Source organism: Panthera uncia, chromosome D1 (assembly GCF_023721935.1).
Source record: "Panthera uncia isolate 11264 chromosome D1, Puncia_PCG_1.0, whole genome shotgun sequence".
In the NCBI taxonomy this organism is placed as follows: domain Eukaryota; kingdom Metazoa; phylum Chordata; class Mammalia; order Carnivora; family Felidae; genus Panthera; species Panthera uncia.
This window is the reverse complement of record NC_064808.1, coordinates 40,214,833-40,231,546: the sequence shown is the minus strand read 5'-3', so window position 1 is coordinate 40,231,546 and position 16,714 is coordinate 40,214,833. Positions and strand designations below refer to the sequence as shown.

The 16,714-nt window shown below is 36.4% G+C and overlaps 1 protein-coding gene across 2 annotated transcripts in view; it reads right to left on the bottom strand.

Moving 5' to 3' along the window:
- The window catches only part of PIK3C2A (phosphatidylinositol-4-phosphate 3-kinase catalytic subunit type 2 alpha), a 193,045-nt gene that overhangs the window by 51,172 nt on the left and 125,159 nt on the right, over positions 1 to 16,714 (bottom strand). For both annotated transcript variants that reach the window (XM_049617790.1, XM_049617783.1), the window contains 5 exons: positions 13,648 to 13,751; positions 4,809 to 4,966; positions 2,594 to 2,714; positions 1,764 to 1,875; positions 63 to 142 (listed from right to left, as the gene is read on the bottom strand). In XM_049617790.1, coding sequence (XP_049473747.1) covers positions 63 to 142; positions 1,764 to 1,875; positions 2,594 to 2,714; positions 4,809 to 4,966; positions 13,648 to 13,751 — 575 coding nt within the window. The remainder of the gene's footprint in view (positions 1 to 62; positions 143 to 1,763; positions 1,876 to 2,593; positions 2,715 to 4,808; positions 4,967 to 13,647; positions 13,752 to 16,714) is intronic.

Here is a 16,714-nt window from a genome sequence, read left to right as displayed (position 1 = left end):
AATGGTATTCACATCCAAAAGCAAAGTTTGAAAACCTGGAATTAATGCTTTAGATGCCACACCTTGTCATGATCTCCTTATAAGGTTTTTCTATTTGATGCAGATGTTTGTTTAAATCCACCGGTGTTTTATCATCTTCTGCCTAAAAAAACACATATACACATATGTTTACCAAAAAATAAAATCCGTTCTTTGGGTTTGTTTTTTGGTTTTTTTTTTAGTTTTTATTCTTTTTTTTTTTTTTTGAATGTTTTTTTTTTTTTTTAACGTTTATTTATTTTTGAGACAGAGAGAGACAGAGCATGAACGGGGGAGGGGCAGAGAGAGAGGGAGACACAGAACCAGAAGCAGACTCCAGGCTCTGAGCCATCAGCCCAGAGCCTGACGCGGGGCTCCAACTCACGGACCATGAGATCGTGACCTGAGCTGAAGTCGGACGCTTAACCGACTGAGCCACCCAGGCGCCCCTATTCATTTATTTTTGAGAGAGAAAGAGAGAGTGTACAAGCAGAAGAGGGACAGAGAGAGATTGGGGGTCAGAGGATCTGAATGAAGGGAGCTCTGTGTGGACAGCAGACAGTCCAATGTGGAGCTCAAACTAACAAACCGTGAGATCATGACCTGAGCTGAAGGCAGACACTTAACCTACTGAGCCACCCAGGTGCTCCTCTTTGGGCTTTCTATTACCAAATTAAACATGGTTAAGTGTATGACAAATTCTTGAAACTGCAGTGATTTTTCAGAACAGGTTAAAATATTTTCAGAATTAAATACTATTTATAACCAATCAGGGAAACAAGTACATCAATATTCTGAAAAATCTGTTTTATAAATAAAAAAACATAAATGCTTTTTAGTCTAGTTTTTGATCTATAGGCAGCTCCCAAAGTAAAAACTACTTCTATTCTACACAGAAAGAATAGAGAGGTTTAAAACAAAACAAAACACTTTTAAAGATATCTGACAGCCAAATGAAGGTGGGGTAGGATCAGATGGGGAAGAGATCATCTGAATTTCTGCATTATTTTTTCTAATGATAATCAAATTTCCCCCCAACTTACCCCCAATAAATAAGGTACTGGTCTCTTCTACCATAAGTCTTTACTATGCAAATATTCTCAAGAATATTATTCCTTAAGAAACTGAAAAGAGAAGTTACTAATGATTGCTAAAATGTACTGAATTTTGTGAAACATTTCACTTGGTTGAAAAATATCAAACACAGGAGAAAAACCTAAGAAAATAAACAAAAAGTAGAAATGACTGCTATTTTTCTATCCAAAGTTCTACCAAATGAAGAGTAATTCTCTTTAAAGATTAAAATTCATCAAATGTTTTTGCTTTAACTTCAAAAGAAAGTACTGCATTTTAAAAAGAGAAGCAGTTTTCATTTGGTGAAAAATAATGTATTTTTCTTCCTTCAAACCACATTTAGTATTCAAAATCTTTCCTCCTTCCTCATTTCCCTTTGACCCTAATGTTTTCATTCTTGTGTAAAATCATTACAAGTCAACTTTTATTTCCTCCACTTTGATTTTCAAATATGCCTCCAGCTTGGAGTAGTAGGCTACCTAAGACTCCATGATTGAAAAGCTACCCCAATTTGTTGAAAACCCTTGTTGTGGATAAAATCAGTTCATCATTCCAATCCATTCACCAGTCCAACCCAGAAATCTTGGAGAATGTACAAATTGCAAATTGGCTAATTAGCAGAATTACTCAGAGTCAACCAAATTCAATTCAGTTATAAGGTACATACTTACTGTTCGGGCCAGATTTTGGCACATTGCACTGAAGGTCAAAAGTTGTAGTTTAATCTCTGCGTCCCATTTCCGGCAGTTCTGAATATGTTCATGACTTCCAAGGCAATGATTACTATTAAAATAGATTAATTATTCATCAATGTTATTCTCAAACTAGAAATTACAGAGGTGAGAGTAAAATATAACTTGTATCTGCATCAGAAATTGAAGAGAATGGTAAAATGTAGAGATAGTTTTTTAACTAAGTGTGAGCATTTAAATAAAAGAATAATTCTACATGGACAGAGTCACAATAAAGAAGAAAGACGAAGGTAAAAAAGAAAATAAGAGAAATAGGAACAGGGCATTTTTAGTAGCTGAAAGTAATTAAATCTGTAAAATAACTAAACTGTATATGCTAAATTACCTGGTTCAGAAAAAGATTCATACAATGACTATTTCAAGGCAACTAAAAGGAAGTCACAGCTGACCACTGTGTGAAAAGTAATGGCCCATGCTACATAAGGAAAAAATACGTGACTATTGACTCTTTCCAGAAAGTAAAAAAAACTATTAAATTCACTTATCAATGAATTAGCTTTTTTCCCCATTTAAGACTATAAGTTTAAGGGCAATACCATGTCTTAATTGTCTCTGAAATCCCTCCATGGTCTTAGATACATACACATCTTAAAACAAAGTGTATCTCAATATAAGTTCATGGATCCAATCAATTCAGCAGGACCCAACATATTTTTGGACTACAAATTTAACTTGAAATTTTTCAATTTTAACCCCTTAAAAATGAAATTTCCAAAGATGTTGTTCAGTAGTTAAGTAAATAAACTTACTTTTGTAGCACTTCCTCTTGACCACAAACTTTCAGAACGTAGCTGCCAATATCTACTTGATTCAAGTCATCATGTACCCAGCAAAGGGCTTGCATTATAATGATTTCTACAGTAGAACTCACTGTAAAAGAGGCATCATTTTCATTTTGCTCGTTTAACTCTATACACTCATTCAGAATGTATTTATCATCTAAGAGAGCACTATACAATAGAAATATAATGTAGGTCACATATAGAATTTAAAATTTTCTACTAGCCACGTTGAAAAAAGTAAAAAGAAACAGGTGAAGCTAATTCCAACATGTTTTATTTAACCTAATAAATCCAAAATATCATTTCAACATAAAACCAGTATTTAAAAATTACTGAGACATCTTATTTCTTTTCTAATTGGTTCTTTGAAATTCACCGTGTATTTTATACTTCTAGCATATCTCACTCTATATTAGCCATATTTCAAGTGCTCAATAGCCACATGGGGCTAGGGGTTACTGTATTTGATTAGGGCAGATCTAAAACTAAGAAAGCCACCTCCCTATTACAGACTCCTCCAAAAAGGATGACATTTAGCAGTATCTAGCAAACAATGATTTAAATCAAATCATAAGAAAAAAAAAAATCACCATTTTAAATGTTTGATATTTGCTGGTAAATTTTCTAATGTAAAATAAAAATACAGCAAGTAGGAAGTATTCTTCAATTATCATTCTTGACAAGAGCTATTTACTAAGATTATAACACATTAAAAAATTAAAGTAACCTTTTAAAGTAACCTATTTCTGGGCATCTGGGTGGCTCAGTTGGTTATGTGTCTGACTCTTGATTTCAGCTAGTCATGATCTCACAGTTTATGAGATCAAGACCCGCATCAAGCTCTGTACTTTCAGCTTGGGTTTCTCTCCTCCCCGCCCCCCCCCTTCCTCCCCGGCTCTCCCTAAATAAATAAACATAAAAAAAATAATAAAGTAACCTATTTCTATACTTAGATCTCTTATGTTCAATTTAGAAGACAGTTATTAAATTCAAACTTCACGAAAATCAACAGCTTGGCAGAAAAAGCCATAAAATATCTAATAATATCTACATTTCTGAACAGTCAAATGTACAGTAACATTTATTATTTGGACACACCTCTACTATAATATGGTTAAGTTTCTTAACAGAGATGTATATTATAAATGTGCACATTTACAAAGAACCAAACTACAGGCATTTCAGACATTTTCTCAAAGTGTAATCATATCTTGAGACATCAAGTCAAAATGTGATACAAATTAAAACATTTGCTATCGATGCTTATTATTCAATCAAGGGGCTTACTGACCTTTTTTCCTTCAATTTTCATATTAATTCTTACAGCATATGGATTTAAACAATTCCCCAAACCAAAATTTAAAGTATGTTTTATAAGAATAACTCTTCCTTTAGAAACTAAAAGAATGATTATCATAGTTGGCTAACATTTTTGTTTCAGATTTCTATTTTTTCAAAGGGGCTTGAAAAGTACAAAGCTACAAAGAAAAGTATCCAAATATTGGACATATTCGTAATCATAACCATTATAGAAAAAAAATGGCATCATTTGTAAGTCAAAGTGCTACAGAAATATAGGACCTTATTCTACCATTGGAATTCCATTAAAGCAATATACATCATGAGAAGCAGTAAATTATGACAGAAAAGTTCCTACAGACTTTAGGATACATTTCTAGAAAGGATATCCACATCAAATCTGGAAGAGAGAGTTAGAACCAAAGGAGAATTATCTTCTCCTTAGAGGAGCTTAACAAGATAACTGGAATTTCAATTTCACTGACAGCTCTTTATAAACAAGTATTCTTCTTGCCATAAAATGGAAAAAAAAAAAAGAACTGGACTATAATTAGCCTTTCAATCTCATGCTTTGGGACCTTGGCCACCAGCCACCAATTAACCAAAGTTACTCAGCATTTTTCAGAGAAATATGCAGTAATAGAAGTAATAAAGGTAAACTGTTTTCCCACTAGTCTTAACTAGAAAACTATGCAAACGTATGCCAATTTTTTGAAAAGGATAACTAATGAATATTAACTATTTTACCACACACACACACACACACAAAATTCTTTTAAAGTGTATCTAATGATAACAAGGTCAAGAATAATTCAAACTAACATTTTAAACATTTTCTGCCTAATCAAAGCTAAACAAGATAGCTGGGGAACTACAAACGTACCATCACATGTAAAAGTAACTGGTAGTTGAAATCCTTCAATTTCAATGGAGACCTTCACGCTAGCATTTTCTCCACATATATTTCTTTGTACTGTAACTGGACTTAACAAATAGCCTGGATTTGTGCAGTGATTGGTATATGGAAAGTTGGTCTTCAATCTGTTCACAAGAAAGAAGAAATCAAATTACTTTTTTTAAAGCTGCATTTGAGAGCCCTAAACACAAGTTTTCATGCTTACAGCCATTCAATTCAGTGTCTTTGTCCAGTTCCAGAGCAGCTCATGAGAACTGTAATGAATGGACCCCAGTCAAACTCCAAATACTAGCATTTGCCTTTTAGATAAAAGGAATCCAAGAAAAGAGATTAAGTACTGTCAGGACACCTTTGGTAACATTAATCAACATTAACCAAGCACACACTGGATACATGCCATTTTCTGCTTCAGTTTTTTTTTTTAATACAGTATAATTACACAAAATGGTTCATTTTTAATGAATCCACTGAGAATATAGGCAATGTAGCCCTCAACCACAATTGCTACAGAGATAAAAAGTTTGTTTTTCTTTTAAAAATCTTTTTTGGGGCACCTGGGTGGTTCAGTCGGTTAAGCGTCCAACTCTTTTTTGTTTGTTTTTCATAAAGAGACAGAGACAGAGCGCAAGCAGTGAAGGACAGAGAGAGTCGGAGACAGAGAATCTGAAGCAGGCTCCAGACTGAGCTGTTGGCACAGAGCCCAAAGCGGGGCTTGAACTCACAAGCCGTGAGATCATGACCTGAGCCAAAGTTGGATGCTCAACAGACTGATCCACCAGACACCCTTAAGTGTCCAACTCTTGATTTCAGCTCAGGTCATGATTTCATAGTTCGTGAAATCAGCCCTGTGTAGGGCTCCGCACTGACAGCATGGAGCCCACTTGGGATTCTTTCTCTCTCTCTCCCTCTCTCTGCCCCTCTCCTGCTCATGCTCTCTTTCTCAAAATAAATGAATAAACTTAAAAAATTTAAAAACTGTTTTAAGGCCTTTTTCCTATATATTTTGGTTGTTAGACAACAATAAAAAAAACATAATTGGTTGTTACAGTGCTATGAGGCCTTTATTCCCTCAAAATGATTTCTAGAACTTAGCATTTGGAATGGCAAGAATTGCCTGTGAAGGTATTCACAACATAGCTTAAGTTGAAATAAATTCACGATTATAGTGTATATGGTTTTTCTCCACACAGCACCTCTGTTATCAGAAGACAAAGGAGAATTTGATGCCTTTTTAAAATCTGTAGCCTTCCTTGACTTTTTTCTGGAGGTTAGAAGACAAGATACAATTGTACTGTCTGCTTTTCATAGGATTACAAATGGAATGAATGCTGAAGGTGTATTTATTTCTGTAGCGATTAAAATAATCAAGTCATAGAAATAGAATAAAATGGCTTGAGATGACAAAAAGAAAAGGGTCAGGGGAGGCAGCAAGTATATCTGTGCAGCCTCTAGAGCCAGACAACCTGAGTTTAAATCCTGATTGTAACTACTAACTAGGTGTGTGACCATAGGCAAGTTACTGAATATCCTTGTTGCTTCCAGCTTCCAATTCTACAAAATGAGGATACTACCACTACTAACTTCATAGGATTATTGTGAGAATTATGTAACTTAAGTTTATAAAACACTCAAAGCAGTGCCTAGTAACAGAGGTGCTATAAGCATCTTGTCAGATAAATAAGTGAATTAAAAAATCTGTGTTCTGCACTATGGCCCTCAGTGCCAGAAAAGACCCACAATTAGAAAGAAATGTAATTTAAAAAAAGCAATATAAGCAATAAACTTAAATTGATATTGGAAATGCACCTTTAGATGTCAGCACAGTATCTTTAGATGTGTCCTTGTTGCCAAGCTTACCTATCTGCAATACAATGTGAAGACCTTCATAGGACCTTGTCTAAGATTCTTGTTTCTCATTTACTAGGTATTCTCGTTTTCTACAGTATAAAATAGATGCTCTCAGCAAATCATGTAATTAACTAATACATGAAATATTAGAGAATTTTGTCTATATCCAAGCAAGACTTCAATTTTCAGAAATCCTTAAGCATGATGAAAGGACAATCAGAAATTCTAATAATAGCTCAGAAAACAAGAATTTATTAGACAAAATAATGAGAAAAGTTGCATTCAATGAACTTGACTTGGTAGGGGGAACCCTTCATTTCCTTTCCTTAAAATGAGTCTTTTGGATACATGTACACCAATGTTTACAGTAGCATTATCTACAGTAGCAAAATTATGGAAACAGCCCAACTGTCCATGGATTGATGAATGGATAAAGAGGTGTATTCCATAGAATGGAATATTACTCAGCCATAAAAAAGAATGGAATCTTGCCATTTGCAACGACATGGATGGAGCTAGAAAGTATTATGCTAAGCAAAGTAAGTCAGAGAAAGACAAATACCATATAAGTCCACTCATATGGAATTTAAGAAACAAAACAAATGAGCAAAAGGGGAAAAAAGAGACAGAGAGGCAAACCACAAAAAAGACTCTTAACTACAGAGAACAATTTGATGGTTACCAGAGGGAGGTGGGTGGATCTGTGTGTTAAATAGGTGATGCTGAGGGGCGCCTGGGTGGCTCAGTCAGTTAAGCGTCTGACTTCGTCTCAGGTCATGATCTCACAGTTCGTGGGTTCAAGCCCTGCGTCGGGCTACGTGCTGACAGCTCAGAGCCTGGAGCCTGCTTCAGATTCTGTGCCTCCCTCTCTCTCTGCCCCTCCCCCACTCACGCTCTATCTCTCTCTCTCAAAAATAAATAAATGTGAAAACATTTTTTAAAAAAATAGGTGATGCCGACTCAGCAAATAAAGAGGACACTTGTGATGAGCACCAGCTGATGTATGGAAGTGCTGAATCACTATACTGTAAACCTGAAACTAGTATTACACTGTATGTTAACTGGAATTTAAACAAAAGCTTAAAAAAAAAAAAAAAGAGTCCACGGGGCACCTGGGTGGCTCAGTTGGTTGAGCGTCTGACTTCAGCTCAGGTCATGATCTCATAGTCCATGAGTTCGAGCCCCGTGTCGGGCTCTGTGCTGACAGCTCAGAGCCTGGAGCCTGTTTCAGATTCTGTGTCACCCTCTCTCTGCCCCTTCCCCACTCATGCTCTGTCTCTCTTTGTCTCTCAAAATTGAGTATTTATAAATAAATAAATAAATAAATAAATACACACATACATACATAAATAAAAGAGTCCTTTTTTTACACAGCAATGTGAATGTACAGTAAAGCCTTGATTTGCAAGCATAATTCATCCTGGTAATATGTTTGTAATCCAAAGCACTGTATATCAAAGTGAATTTCAAGAACCACTGGCTCAGTTGTGATCATGTGACATTTGGCGTCATCTACTACTCGTACTGCAAGACATCACTCATTTTTCAAGTTAAAAATCTATTAGAAATATTTGCTTGCCTTGTGGAATACTTGCGGAACAAGTTACTTGCAATCCAAGGTTTCACTGTACAGAACATCACACATTTGTACATGTAAAACTGGTTAAAATAGTAAATTTCATTTTACGTATGTTTCATCACAAGAAAAAAACTTTTTAATGAGTTCTATCTCTGGTTGACAGTATGGAAAATAGTCCAGAGAAAAAAACAGTAATTCTTTTTTTTTAATAATGTTTATTTATTTTTGAGACAGAAAGAGACAGAGCATGAGCAGGGGAGGGGCAAAGAGAGAGGGAGACACAGAATCCGAAGCAGGCTCACAGAGCCCAACGTGGGGTTTGAACTCGTCAACTGCTAGATCATGATCTGAGCCGAAGTCGGACACTCAACCAACTGAGCCACCCAGGCGCCCCAACAGTAATTTTCTTTTTAATGTTTATTTATTTTTTTAGAGAGAGAAAGAGAGAAGAAAGAGGGGAAGGACAGAGAGGGGAGAACAGAGAGGGTCCAAAGAGGGCTCTCTGCTGACAGCAACGAGCCCCATGGGCTGGAACTCACAAACCATGAGATCCTGACGGGAGCCAAAGTCAGGTGCTTAACTGACTGAGTCACCCAGGCACCTCAGTAATTTTTTTTTCTATAAAATTGACATTCTTCTATTCTTATGGTTTTGTTTGCTTTATCAAAATTGGGGGAAAACTAAGATGGTAATAGATTCCTTAAAGTTGGGTTTTTTTTTTTGTTCTGTTTGTGACTACACTTTTAAACATACAAAAGCAAATTAATAAATTTATAACTGCTGAATAAATTACTCAATATAATAGACCATGTAAGATATTTTTATGGACACTCTAAACCATATATTATAGCTTGATATTCTTGAGTAATTACCTATAACGATTACTTTTTTAAGCTCTGATTTTCCACTAATATTTCCACTTCCCTGTTACCATGAAAGAAATGTCTTCGTTTGCTGTTTAACGTGGCGCTACAGTTCAGGAAATTTAGATGCTTTAGGGTTTATTTTCTTACTGTGTGCCCAATCAAGCTGATGTTAGGTACGGACAGAGCCAAATTGTGTAAACTCAGGCAGGAAGAGACAAAAATGAGGGTTTTAAAAGACAAAAATAAAAAATAGGGCTTTTAACTGAATAAACACTACTTTAAGGGCACCTGGGTAGCTCAGTCAGTTAAGTGTCAGACTCTTGATTTTGGCTCAGGTCATGATCTCACAGTTCAGGAGTTTGAGCCCCAAGCTGGGCTCTGCTCTGACAGCACTGAGCCTAATGGAGATTCTCTCTCTCCCTCTCTCTCTGCCCCTCCCCTGCTTGCACTCTTTCTTAAAATAAGCAAACTTAAAAAAAAAAAAAAAAAAAGGAATAGACACTACTTTATAGGAAAGGAAAATCAGCATTGTTTAGAATAAAATTATCTAAATGCAGAGGTAAAGTCCTCGAAAATACACAGGGAGTCCTTAGGATCGAGACACTACGTAGGATATAAATACTAGATCTGAAATATATAGGGAAAAAAGGAACCAGCAGGCTACTTAGAATGACAAGTGTGAAGTGTAGCTTCTCATCCTATCATGCTAGGAAACCACAAATGAAGCGGAAAAACCTTTGGTATCTAAAATTCTCTAATAATTTTCTCTAAAACTATGTAACTAGCAGATACAGCAAGCTTTGTCAACTATGATAAGTGGGCAAAGGAAAGAAAACAGGAAATAAAAACCAGAAAAATGTAGTAGTAATAATAAAATGTGCTGAATCACAGCATTATAATACTTTAAAAGAGATTCTTTTTTTTTTTTTAATGTTTGTTTATTTATTTTGAGAGAGCACGCGAGCAGGGAAGGGGCAAAGAGAGGGAGAGAGACAATCCCAAGCAGACCCTGAGCTGCCAGTGCAGAGCCCCATGTGGGGCTTGATCTCATGAACCACTGAAATCATGAGCTGAGCTGAAACCAAGAGTTGGACACTTCACTGAGTGTCAAGTGTGAAGTGTGACTGAGCCACCCACATACCCCTGAAAGAGTGTTTTGGTTTTTTCTGGGGTTTTTTGTTTTGTTTTGTTTTTGTTTTTGTTTTTAGAGAGAGAGAGAGAAAGAGAGACAGAGTGTGAGCAGGTGAGGGGCAGAGAGAGAGGAAGACACAGATTCTGAAGCAGGCTCCAGGCTCTGAGCTGTCAGCATAGAGCCCAACGGCGGGGCTTGAACTCACAAACCGAGAGATCATGACCTAAGCCAAAGTCAGACACTCAACCAATTGAGACACCAGGTCATGAGACCAAGGCGCCCCTAAAAAAGATTCTTGATATCACTAGTCCAACTCTCTGATTTCGCAGAAGAAAAAAAAAGGCTTAGAATTGGCAATGTACCGGAGTCTGTTATACAAGTAATCTTAACTGTAAACAAGTGTCATCTTGACAAATCTTTCACAGCTAAGTTAAAATGATTAAATGAATCATTTTAGATTTCAAAAAGTAAGGAGTTAGCGATCTAAGAGCATAAATACTTGTTTAAAAATTCCAGTGCAGTAATGACCATACTAAAAAAATTAAGAGCCATTAATTTCTTCAAGGGACATCCCCTGACCCCAACCTCCAAAGTCACAGGGAAAGAGAGGAGCTTAGAATAAGGCTTCAAAAACACGTCTGCTTCTGGGTGTCTGGGTGACTTAATCAGTTGAGCGTCTGACTTGATTTCAGCTCAGGTCATGATCTCACCATTCATGAGCTTGAGCCCCACATTGGGTTCTGCGCTGGCAGTACACAGCCTGCATGGGATTCTCTCTCTCCCTCTCTGTCCCTCCCTCTCTCTGTCCCTCCCTTGCTTGCTTGCTCTCTCTCAAAATAAACAAACTTTGAGGGAAAAAAAGAAAAAGATAAAGAAAAGAAACACCTCTGCTTCTGGAGCAACTAGGTGGCTCAGTCAGGTGAGTGTCCACTGTTGACCCAGGGTCATAAGACTGAGCCCTATGTCAGGATCTGCGCTGAGCGGGGAGCCTGTTTAAGATCACCTCTCTCTCTCCCTCTACCCCTCTCCCCAACTCTTGTGCTCTCTCTTTCTCTAAAATAAACAGAAAACAAAAACACCTCTGCTTCTTACTTCTCTGAAATACTTGCTGTAATCACACACTTACTAATGGAAACGAAATTATAAAAAGAAGTCATTCTCTTTTTAGTTCATCTGGGGTTTCATATTACATAAGCCATTTGTGTGTGTGTGTGTGTGTGTGTGTGTGTACACATATGCGTGTGTATAAACAAAAATAATCATTTTAGCTGAGTAGCAGAGTCTGTGTAAATAACTCTAAGATTTAAATGGGGGAAAAAGTTAAATCTCAGCCTAATTTCTCAACCTGCAAAGTTTAAATGTAATTGTCACTCAAAACAATCTAACAGAAAGCATTACAGGGCTTGTTTAGGGAGAAAACTAAAGGAACTAGATAAACACATAACAGATTACTTCCAAATGATTATGGTAAAAGATTATTTCCAAATTATTAACCACACACACATATGGTATAATGACATGAAGGCATAGGCAATTTCTAATACATGTAATTTGCATACTAATGTATGCACCCAAATGTCCATTTTAAATACCTACTGAAAAAAAGGATTTTAAAAATCCAGTTAAGAGTAACCTTTGCAGATAATAAAAGTGGCTGTATTGATATTTTTCTTCTTTTTTTCCCCTAAAGTATTCTAAAGAAAAGAAATGCTGGTTAAAAGGTAACAAAGGTAGAATTTTAATAAAATATTACCAATGGTATAGAAAATCTAGTTAATAAGTCCCTTAAACATTAAAATGATGTATATACTCAAAAATGATCTGGGAACCCCAAACTTTGCTTTACTTAAACCAGACCACACTGGGGAAAATACTGAATTCATAGTAAATCCCTCCGTGGTGATCTACTTTCCCTTCTTCTGATAACAGATCTCAACCCCTTGGCCAGAATGTTTGTTGTTCCACTCTCTCTTTCCATGAGATTTTTCTATCTGGTGCTGGCTGACAGGACTCCCTGTCCTCTCTGATATCAAGACCATTAGAATATGAAGGTGAAGCTATCAGTGGCTATATTCCCCTGCCTTCAAAACTCCATCTGCAGTAGAAGAAAATGAAGCCAACATACATGGAGGAAGGGCAGCAAGAAGGATAGGATGAAAATGGAAAGGAGAGTCCAAAGGGCGGGGGTTATCAATTAAAGTGTGTGAATTCCTAGATCTTGCTGTCATTGAGTTCTGCCACATCCTTCCTCTTTCTGCTATATGGGTTTGCAAATCAATACATAACCTTTCTTTTTTTTTTAAGTTTATTTATTTTGAGAGACAGAGAGAGTGAGCGGGGGAGGGGCAGAGAGAGAGGGAGAGAGAGAATCTCAAGCAGGCTCCCACACTGCCAGTGCAGAGCCTGATGCAGGGCTCAATCGTGAGATCATGACCTCAACCAACACCAAGAGTAGGATGCTCAACAAACTAAGACACCCAGAGGCCCCAATACATAACCTTTCTTGATTTAAGCTAGTTTAAGATGGGTTTCTAGCACTCACAACATAAGTTCTGACTAATACAGTGATATAACAGAAAGAAAATAAACTGAATCAGAGGCAAAGGAGACCTGACTCTGCTACTGTCTGAGTAAATTTTGGTAGGTAACTTCTCTGAGCCTGTTTCTTCATCTATAAGAACTATTGGCTATATTTAAGATTAAAAGCATATTTTAGAAATGCATTTTTCGGGGTGCCTGGGTAGCTCAGTTGGTTAAACGTCCAACTTCAGCTCAGATTATGATCCCCTGGTTGGTGAGTTCGAGCCATCAGGTTCTGTGCTGACAGCTCAGAGCCTAGAGCCTGCTTCGGATTCTATGTCTCCCTCTATTTTTGCCCCTCCCCTGCTCACGCACGCATGCGCACTCTCTCTAGATAAACATTTAAAAAATGCATTTTTCTAACCTTCAGGAAAATACGTGTTCCCCTAATCTTGACCGTTATAATAGCATCACTTAAACAGGAAGGGCAGTATTCTGAATGCTAGAAAGTTTTCAGGTATTAAGTCTCCCTAAAAAACAAAAACAGGTATTTTCTGAGTGTACCAAAGCTTATATATGTTTAAGCCATATTTTCACTGGTTGATAGAATCAGAAGTCCTCCATCTGAACTCATTTTTTCTTCTAAATACTTACAAACCTAAGAGGTAAGGATATAGGTTCAACTGTAGTTGGTGTTAATGTGCCAATTAGCGGTCTTGAAATTTCAGCCACAGGGAGAAAATAATTAAAAATTTTTTAAATTTTAGAATGATTAGTATTAAGCTTGTTTTCAAGTTAACTTTTTAAAAGCAAGTATTTAATTTTAAAAAAATCTTTAATTTATAAAGAAAAATTCCTTACTTTGTAATGGATTGACAAAAAGCAGCTACTTCTTCATTCTGTACTTCAATTTCTTGTAGAAGAGAACTTCCAGTTGACAAACTAGTGGTCCCACTTGGGTCTTTCTGTAATCAAAAAAATGTTTTTATTTCAAAAGTAAAAGATCCCCAGATGTTAAGTAGCACCACAGCATAAACACATTTTTACAAAAGTGTGTACAAAGACATGGAGGGAAATATAAATCGTATCAGTAACAAAGTTTTTAAATTATAGATTTCTGTCTTTGTAAAAGTAATACCAGCTAAGCCTTGAAGTTCACTGGTCTTACTTGCTCCAAAGTAGAAATAGGCTGTACTTTGTAATGGTCAGTAAGAATAGAATGCTAAAGATATTTCCAATCAAAATCTTCCTGACATAAAAGCTTCAGCAAGACTAAATGATTTAAAGGATTACCCTCTGTTTTAAAAAAGTGAAGAGATCAAACCCATTTGGGACTCCTCTAGTTACCAGGAATTCTATATATTCAACTGTGGCCCCAAATTCCAAGAAAGCAGCTAGTTCTTTATGTAAGAGAATGACTTTTAGGAGTTAGCGAGCATCTTCCATGTTAGTAAATTTATGCAAACATCATCATAGCCCTTCAAAAGGTAAGTTTGTCTGACCTAACTTTGTGTGCAATATTTTAATGAGATAAATTCACCACCCAAGCACAACCAAACAGCATTTCCTTTAAAATTAAGTTAATTGAAATTAACTAAATTAAAATCGGAACATTTTCAATTTGAAATTAGTGAATGAAAATACAGTATATACACTTCAAGAATTGTAATGAACTTCAATGACCATGGCAAGATCTTGTCAGAAAAATTACTGAAAATTTAGGGTAACAATTCCTTTATAAATTTCCTTCTTTTACAAGGTGTCAGAACCCTTTCTGCTAGAATGTGAATTGAACATTTAAGGGGAAAAACAAAACAAAACAAAACAAGCCTTGAGTTCTAGAAAATCACAACTAAAAATAACACAACTCATGGGAAAAACAGAGTTAAGGCAAACTATTCAAAATCAGTGTAACTTTGTAATCAAAGCCTTAACTAACATAACAAGTCCTTATCGAAATATCTGCACAATTAAATCTCCACTTGAATCTGCACTTAGCATTATGGTCTTCGATCCTTTGAAGCCTGAAACCCTTGAACTCCTGCTCCCTCATTTGTGATACGGATCTTTTTTTTTTTTTTTTAAGTTTATTTTTATTTATTTTGAGAAAGATAGAGAGAGCAAAGCGGGGCGGGGCAGAGAGAGAGGGACACAATACCAAACAGGCTCCGCACTCTGTCAGCACAAAGCCCAGCCCGATGCAGGGCTCGAACTCATCAACTGTGAGATCATGTCCTGAGCTGAAATCAAGAGTTGAATGCTTAACGGACTGAACCACCCAGGTCTCCCTGTGATATGGGTTCTTGAGGGCATTTGCTTCTATTCAAGACCAATTTCAGTGGAGTTAAAAATATAATCTAAGATGTAGATGTTTTCAGGTAAGTTCATAATGCAAAGAGAAATGAATTCACAGCTTCTTTTCTGCAGTTACAGCTTCACCAGACAGTTTAACACTTGTGGAATATGGAACCGTTCTTGAAGCCATTCCTTCAACCACCATTTTCACTGAAAGATAACGCTGCTGCAGGATTTTCAGTTTTTTCCTTAATATTTTCTCATATTACTAAGGCTTTCTCTTTAATTGTGAGAAAGTTTGTTCTTGATTGTTATAAAATGTTACCATGTTGGAAAAGATTATGTTTGAACTAATGCCACCTCTCCAATTTACCATCAAACTCGTATTTACCAATTACATAAGCTAATTTGTGTTATAGAGACAAGCACTGTAACAAATAAACCAATTAGCTTGAATCATATCTTGTTCCTATAAAACACAAGCTGAACTATCCTGCCTCTGAATCTGTTTTAGTCTTCAATGGCTGCCCTCACAATCCAAGTCAAAATCTATTATTTTCTTAAGGCCCAACAAAATGCTACTTCATCTACCGTGCCCTTTATGATTATTCAGCATGAAACAATTCCCCCCATCCTATCAATTCTAAGTACTTAGTCTGAGCCAAATACCATATCATCACATCCTGTTTGATATTCGTCCTAATGTGGAACGAAAGCCCTTTGAAGACAAAAATCTGATTTTATTGAATGTTATATTTTTACAGAACTTTATATCCAGTTCAGAAGGCACTCAACCATTGGTTCAATTTGGGAAAGGAAGAGTTATTTTTTTTTAAGTACAGTTTCTGTTTTATAAGAGTTCTGTGGGTGGATGGTGGCGATGGCTGTACAACAAAATGTGAATGTATTTAATACCAGTGAACTGTACACCTAGAAATGTTTAAGATGGTATTTTGGTTAAATGTATTTTACCAACAACAAAAAAATCTATCAATTACTGAGCATTTACTACACGTCAAGTTCTACTATAAGAAATTTACAAGTATGTATGTATTTTTTTAAGTTTATTTATAATTTATCTTGAGAGAGAGAGAGAGAGAGAGAGACAGAGAGAGAGAGAGAGACAGAGAGAGAGAGGAGGAGCAGAGAGACAGGGAGAGAGAGAATCCCAAGCAGGCTCTGCACTGTCAGCGCAGAGCCTGACACAGGGCTATATGTATTATTTATTTCCCACAAATCTCTAGTAGGTGGGTAATATTATTATCCCCATTTTACAGATTAAAACATGAGACACAGAGAAATTAATTAACACAAGTCAGAGAGCTAATATAATCATAGTATTTCAAACCAGGCAGCCTAGCTTCAGAATCATATGCTTAATCACTCTGCCCTTCTACCTCTCAAAAAAGTCTCCCTAAAAAAACTTAAAAACAAAATGATAGGGGTACATGGGTGGCTCAGTCATTTAAGCACTCAACTCTGGATTTAGTTTGAGTTCGAGCCCTGCATCAGGCTCTACATTGACACTGTGGAGCCTGCTTGGGATTCTCTCTCTTTCCCTCTCTCTCTGCCCCTCCCCTGCTGGTGTTCCCTTTCTTTCTCCTTCAAAATAAATAAACTTAAAAAAAGGAGG